The sequence below is a fragment of the Caretta caretta genome, chromosome 14 (assembly GCF_965140235.1).
Source record: "Caretta caretta isolate rCarCar2 chromosome 14, rCarCar1.hap1, whole genome shotgun sequence".
NCBI classification, from domain to species: domain Eukaryota; kingdom Metazoa; phylum Chordata; order Testudines; family Cheloniidae; genus Caretta; species Caretta caretta.
Genome location: NC_134219.1, coordinates 45,432,892 through 45,439,993, shown reverse-complemented (window position 1 = coordinate 45,439,993; position 7,102 = coordinate 45,432,892). Strand labels below are relative to the sequence as shown.

At 53.2% G+C, this 7,102-nt stretch overlaps 1 protein-coding gene across 1 annotated transcript; it reads right to left on the bottom strand.

The window, feature by feature from the left end:
• Positions 1 to 220: 220 nt before the first annotated feature.
• LOC125621559 (acetylcholinesterase-like) lies at positions 221 to 5,052 on the bottom strand. The gene is made up of 3 exons (XM_048818523.2): positions 3,551 to 5,052; positions 1,344 to 1,492; positions 221 to 445 (listed from the first exon to the last, which is right to left on the bottom strand). Exons 1-3 carry the CDS (start codon positions 5,050 to 5,052, stop codon positions 408 to 410), a joined length of 1,689 nt encoding a protein of 562 aa, XP_048674480.1. The 3' UTR covers positions 221 to 407.
• Positions 5,053 to 7,102: the final 2,050 nt, after the last annotated feature.

The following is a 7,102-nucleotide window of genomic DNA, read 5'->3' as shown; positions in this document are numbered from 1 at the left end:
TGGGCGTCCGGACTTTTGGGTTCCATATCTGGCTCTGGATGCACAGTGTGATCTTCGGGTTTCATCATTTGCCTGTTCAAACCCCAGAGGATCATTTAGCCCCACCACCAATGTAATCGGTGTCCCTCATTATCACAACACTTAACTCCCAACCCAACCCCCAACACACACACTATCCCCCCTGCTCAGGAGCAGCTAATCATCAGACAGATAACATGTCTCCAGACTGAATATGCTTTAATGCACTGGGGGTGGAGGGATTGCAGAGGGAGGGCCAATCCATGGCCCAAGGAGGTTTATTAGCAGGATCCTCATCAGTGAATTAGCAGGTGCTAACAGGAACTGGATGCTCTTGTCTGCAGGGAATGTTCCCTCTGTGAGGGGATTGTAATTGCTCAAGTCTTCATTCACTGCTCCCTGGGCTGGGCATGTCCTGGGTCTGCTCCTGCAGGACACACAGCGAGTGAGGTTAACAGCAGTGGGGATGAGCTCAGACTATGTAGCGTTTGGTCTACTTGTAAACGGGAGGGGAGACCTGCAGGGGAAACCAGGTGCTGGATGGGCTCAGTATGGGACGCTCGCCCCCTACAGTCAGTGCTATTCCCCATGCATTAGGGGGCGCTATGCTGCAAAGAGCGACATGGGGGGTTCTGGAGTTGGCTGTCCTTCCACAGTCAGTGCTCCTCCCAGTGCTACATTTTAGCAGTAGGGGACGCTGTGCTGCTCGATTTTCCATGTTTCCCAGCATCTGTGAACTCCGGTGTCCAATGTGCAAGGCTCTGTTTTGCCACCCCTAAGAGCTCCCCTGGCACAAAAGATTCCCAGTGGATATGGGATTCTCCTTCACTTCCTGTGCTACACAGTTACACAGCAGTCACGCCTCTCCCCAGAGCCGGCTGTGTTTCTTTCTGTCATTGCCCCTTTTCCCATTTTGGGCCACCTGCCCCTTGCCCCCACTATCCTTGGATCCCTCCCTCCATCCCCATTCACCGTGATGGGGATCCCCTTCTGAGTTCAAGCCTCCTCCACTGGAAGTGGGGGTACAGGAAACACGGGTGCCATCCTCCTTCCCAGAGTGGCTGAGCAAGTGAAGATGGGGTAGAACCTGAGGCTCCCTATAGCAGATAGGTTCTGGTGTCCCTAGGATAATTGAGATCTACCCCAGGCAGGAGAATGGGGCAACTCTAGGAGGCCAGAAGATCCCATGGAAATGGGTATCTCCCCTTTAGGGGGTGCTAGCTCCAATCCAGGTCGAAGGTGTGGGGAGTGACTGACTCAGGGGGATGGAAACATAAGGCCTTTCTCCTCTAGGGCTGCCATCCTCTGACTCCACTGATGCTCACCTGCGAGCACTGATTCCAAGAAACCGCAGTGCCGGGCGGGCGATATCTTCTCGACCTTGGGTGGCTCCGTGCTGATGTGCTCGAAGTTCTGCTTTGTGGGGTCGTAGCGGGGCCACTGCTTCCCTTTGTCCCTCAACCCCAAAGGAGTCCTGGGGGAAAATTCAACATGCCACACAGAGGTTTGTACCTGGACTTGGCAGAGAGGGTAACAAACTCCAACTGGAGCTTGACATCCCAGGTGCAGGGGTGATTAGCAGCCAACTTGAAAAATTTGACCCCTTTCCTAAATAGCTCCCATCCACTCTTGTTCCCAATGAGCATGAAGCCACAGGCTGCCCTTAGTTAAGATGGTCACTTCCTCTTGTTTGTCTCATGTGGGGTGAGGCTACAGGCTAAAGATGGCCACTGTCTCCCATTGATCTTGATGACATTGAAGCCACAGTCTGCCATGAGTCACGATGGCTGCCATTGGCCTACAGCCCTTTGCAAAGTGAGTTTGCCCCTAGGAAAGATGGCCACTGTTCCCCATTGTTTCCAAAGGGACTGAAGCCAGGCTTCCCCCAGGGAAGATGGGCATCCTTTGTGCTCACAGATGTAGGAAGAGGCAGTGTGGGGAGTGGAGTAACATGAGGGGACAGGGAAAGTCACAGGGGTGTTAGAGAACAAGGGGGCAGAGATAGGAGGATCTGCACTGGAAGATGGTCCAAAATCACCATATGTCCTTTCTTTAGATTGACTCGTCCTTCCAAACTGAACTGCCCTAATCAAAAATGGCCACCATCTCCCACTGTGCTGGATGAGACTGAAGTTACAATATGATTGCCCTGAGTTGGCTGCCATTTTCATACAGTCCTTGCATGTCCCATCTAGGCTGTCCCTAGGAAAGATGGCCACCACCTGCCATTGTTCTTAAGGAGCCAGAAGCCAGAGGCTGCCCTGAGTTAAGATGGCCTCCCTCTGTCTGAAGCCTGGGAAGTAGCAGGGACGTTGCCTGTAACAAAGATGGCAGCGGCAGCCTGTGGGAAGGGCGGCTCTTTGGCTCCCTCTGGAGGTGAAGAGAGGGACCAGAGTCAGCCTTTCTATCTGCTGATTGGCTAAATGCATACGCAGCTTCCCGGCTCCCCCTGTGGGTACATGGGGAAGTGGGATGAGGCTCCCGTCAGCCCGCAGGTGTAATCTGCATAGATGTCCCAGGTGCTCCATGCAGTGCCCGCCGGGGATTTCTTCATGTTTGACACTCACGGTCTGTGTCATGTTGACTGCGGGGAGGGGAAGAAGGTGGCAAGTGTGAGAATGCATGGGGGCGGGGTTAGCAAGTGGCCTTCCCTAGATTCATAGACTCCAAGGCCAGAAGGGAGCATTGTGTTATCAGTTCTCTTCAGTTCCTAAAGTCTGATTTATATTCATTACTATCAACTTTCCCTGTCTTCCATATGTTGGATTTTTTTTACTTTTTTTTTTAATTTTCACAGCTGCCTTCACTCCCCTAGTCTGGGAATTACTGGGCCCAAGCTGGGTGGTGCGAACCAACAGGCAGAAGGCTGAAGATATTTGTATTGGAGTCTTGCTGGCTTATTTCCGGTGCAAGGGCACAAGTCTTTGTATCTAAGCCCAGGTATACGCTTAAATCTTAAATGGCCACATTTGTCTCCGTCAGAGATGTGACAAAACCACCCCCCTGACTGCCACAGCTGTGCTGACCTAGCCCTAGGTTAGCTGCAGTTATGTTGAAGGAAAGATGCTTTTGTTAAGGTAGCTCCTGATTTTGGGCAAGCGATGTTCCTCCAGTTCTGGAGCAACCCCTTTTGCTGCTGCAGGCTGTATCTACGTGATGGGTGGATGTACATATGCCTGTACAGTCTCCATAGCAGAGACATCCCCTGAGTTTGTGTGGCAGGGCTGGGAAAGGACAGGCAGAGTTTTGAAAGCACTGACTACTAGGTAAAAAACCTTGTGTCTTTGAATGAGAATTCGTAGGATTGCCGACATTCGGATGAGGGAAGAAGGGAATTAACCCTAACCTGGAACCAGGGGACTTAGCTTTTATTTCATTGAAGTAAGTTCAGCTCTAGGTTAGGGGCTTCAACCAAATAGATTTACTATTGTTCTAAGGGACCCCTTCTTTGACATGGCATTGAGCGGGTCTTCCTGGATGTTGTGGATACCTGGCCAAAGAGTTACAGATGGATTGTGGGGGATTCCCTTACCCGCTGCTGGCAAACTCTGCAAAGTGCCGCATTCCCATGTGGCTCAGCGCCACCTCAGCCTCCGTGTGCGTGTGGTTGGCTCCTCCTACAGATGCCAGGGTCCCGAACACGTAGGGAAACGCAGAGCTGTGTGGCACCCCCGTCCATTCAGGTGTAGACAAGCTGCTGGTGCGGTGGGTGAAGTAGTAGGCGTACACAGGATTGCCAGCCTCTGCTTCCTGACTAGCCAGCTCGGCTACCGGGCACACAAATAGGTAGTCACCAGTAATTTGATCCATGGCCCATCGGTAGCGTGCCTCGCCCTGCCCCTTCCCCTCCCGGCTGTACCACAGTGCCACAGCCCGGACAGCCTCTTCCGGGGCTCCTGGAACCATCAGCCTCACCACCTGCAGCAGCTCCTCCCAGCCGATGGAGCTGGCGTTCTCCAGGTTGAGTCCGGGAGCACCAAATATTAACATATAGGAGCCTTCGTTGGCAGTGAAGCCAGCCCCGATTGGTATAGGGTGGCTCTGCTGAGCCTGCATAAGTCTTGGTGGTGTATCAGGGAGGAAATCCCCATCTGGTGTCGGCACAAAGGGCAGCCCCAGCAGCTCCTTGTGGCGCAAGACGGAGAACTCGTGTTTGGGGAACTCCCCTGGTTCCTTCTCCTGCAGGCAGCCCACCAGGGCCATGTCATCGTTATCAGTGCAGCCAAGCAGCTGGCCCAGCCTCCGGCCTCTCTTCTTGGCCTCCTCAAGTGAAATCCAAGCCCATGGTGCATTCGGGGCTCCACTCAGCAGAATGGCGCGGGTGAAGAGGGGCCGGCTCCCTGGAGAGAGGAGGTGGAAGCCGACTGACGCAGCCCCAGTGCCCTGGCCGAAGAGCAGGAAATGGGCCAGATCCCCTCCGAAGGCGGCTGCATTGTCCCGCAGCCAGCGCATCGCCAGTCGCTGGTCCCATAGGCCGACGTTCCCTGGGGCGGCCGGGGGCAGGGACAGGAAACCCAGCGCCCCCAGCCGGTAGTTCATTGAAGCCACGATCAGGTTCTCGGTGGCAGCTAAGAAGCGCCCATCATAGACGTCGAGTGAGGCTGCACCTGAGAAGAACCCCCCACCATGGATCCAGACGAGGATGGGGGCCGATGTGAGGGGCCGGGGATGGGGCACCCAGACGTTGAGGAAGAGGCAGTCCTCGGACTGTGGCGTTTTGGGTGTCCATGTTTCGATCTCAGGGTAACCAGTAAGTTGAGGCTGGGGGCAGGCGTTGCCAAAGCTGGTGGCCTCCAGGACTTGGCTCCAGGGCTGGTGGGGAAGTGGTTTCTGGAAGCGCAAGGCCCCCACGGGGGGCTCAGCATAGGGGATGCCCAGAAAGGCCGTCACTGTGCCGGAGCCAGCCTGGAGGCGCTTGCCCTGGATGGGGCCGCTGGTGGTGAGCACCATGGTGTCATCATCCTCCAAGCCAGAGCTGGGGCCTGGCAGGGACAGGAGGAGGAGGCAGGGGACCGCGGGAAGAAGTCCCAGCATTGCAGCAGCTGTAAGGGAAACCCCCCAAGAGGGAGTTATAGGGAATGGATCTGGAGCCTTTCCCCTCTAAGGGGTGCTGGCTCCCATCCAGACCCAGCCACCTAAATCCAGACAGCAGGTCAGAACTCCCTATATCAGCCTGGATCCCCTTTAGAAAATACAACCCAAACCTCATGTCTTTTCTGTCTATGCTCCAGCTCACTGCTGAGCTCCAGATGTGCATCAGCACTGAGTCTAGCTCTGGAAGAGGAGTGAGGTCTAGTGGGTTATAATGTGGGGAAGGGGGACTGGGAGCCAGGACTCCTGTGTTTCATCCCCGTCTCTGGGAGGATATTGGGGTCTAGTGGGTGTTCGGATAAAGGTATTCAGGCCTGTCTGTAAAGGCCTATACTCTAAGAATTTAGGTGTATTCTTATCACTTGGCTAGTTCTAGAGGTATAAAAGAAAGAATCAAAATCACTGTCTGCTGGTGTAAGGGCCTTCTCTTACTGGGACAGTCTGAGGCCCTGTTCTTAGGCTAAGGCCTTTGGCTAAGCAGCAGAGGCAGCCATAAGCTGGGAAGCGACCGGTCACCTCCTCACATTCCAAACTAGTCACATTGAAATAAGGTGCTATCGGGCTGTTAGGCACTATCAGGACAGGATTGTATTCCTATCACCTCCAGAGAAAGGGAAGTGCCTAGAAAATGTAAAAGGAAACTTAGTTTGATAGCATCCTGTCTGGCAAGAACTCACTTATCAATAGCTGGGATGTGAAATCCTCACTTCTGTATTGTTTTGTCATTATAGTTCCCACTTTGCTATTGTTTGTCTGTATAATCTCTCTGGTTCTGTGATTGTTCCTGTCTGCTGTATAATTAATTTTGCTGGGTGTAAACTAATTAAGGTGGTGGGATATAATTGGTTACATAATCATGTTACAATATGTTAGGATTGGATAGTTAAATTTCAGAAAAATGATTGGTTAAGGTATAGCTAAGCAGAACTCAAGTTTTACTATATAATCTGTAGTCAATGAGGAAGTGAGTGGGTGGGAGGGGGTGGGCGTGTGGGGGAGGGAGATGGGAACAGGGAATGGGGGTAAGAAAATTGGAATCATGTTTTGCTAAAGGGGGAAATGGGAACAGGGAATGGGAGTAAGGAAGTTGGAATCATGTTTGGCTAAGGGTAGGAATGGGAATAGGGACACAGGTGTAAGGCTCTGTGGTGTCAGAGCTGGGAAGGAGGATACTAAGGAAGGAAACTGGAATCATGCTTGCTGGAAGTTCACCCCAATAAACATCGAATTGTTTGCACCTTTGGACTTCGGGTATTGTTGCTCTCTGTTCATGCGAGAAGGACCAGGGAAGTAAGTGGGTGAAGGAATAAGCCCCCTAACAGTGGGTTTCGAGTAGTGGGGGGCGGGGAGCCGGGACTCCTCAGTTCTATCCCCAGGTTTGGGATGGGAGTGGGGTCTAGTGGGTTAGAGCAGGGGAGGCTGGGAGTCAGGACTCCTGGGTTCTAGCCCCATGTTTGAGAATGGGGTCCATGGAAAGGGTATTAGCTGGGCAGTTACCAACAGTGATCCCAATTCCCACTTCTTCCATTTCCTTCTCTCCCTTGACCCCCTGTCCCTATCTCGCACCCAGTGGCACAGACTCTCCTACCCTTCTCGTTGGCGCAATCGCAGCGTTGTGGCTCTCTCTGTGTCTCACAGCTCAGGACGGCGGTGAACGAGGGGATGCTGGAGCAAATGGGAAGCCTCCAATGCTGAGAATAACAGCCAGGGAGCAGCCACTGGGGCTTATTTATCCTCAAATCTGTGTCCTCGTTGGCCTGTGCACACAAAGCGGGAGGAGGATCTGAGCTGGAGGATGGGGCTGTTGGAGAAGAGCCAAGGGCTTTGCAAACAGACTCAGCTGGGTAAACAGCGTGAGAGTTCTAGGGATAGATGGGCCATGATCCCTGAATTGCAGCCACCTCGGAGGATGGGGGTCGTTCCGCTGGGTACTCGGAAGTTCATAAGGAATTGTGTGTCCAAATAAAGCACATGTAGATTTTAGGGGAGGGGG

Excerpts from the sequence above, each read along its gene's own strand:
- LOC125621559 (XM_048818523.2), bottom strand. The coding sequence starts at position 5,052 with ATGCTGGGACTTCTTCCCGCGGTCCCCTGCCTCCTCCTCCTGTCCCTG. Across the intron at positions 1,493-3,550 it reads GCAGAGTTTGCCAGCAGCGG|GACTCCTTTGGGGTTGAGGG; the intron begins GTAAGGGAATCC and ends ATTTTCCCCCAG. Across the intron at positions 446-1,343 it reads CTTGGAATCAGTGCTCGCAG|GAGCAGACCCAGGACATGCC; the intron begins GTGAGCATCAGT and ends TGTGTCCTGCAG.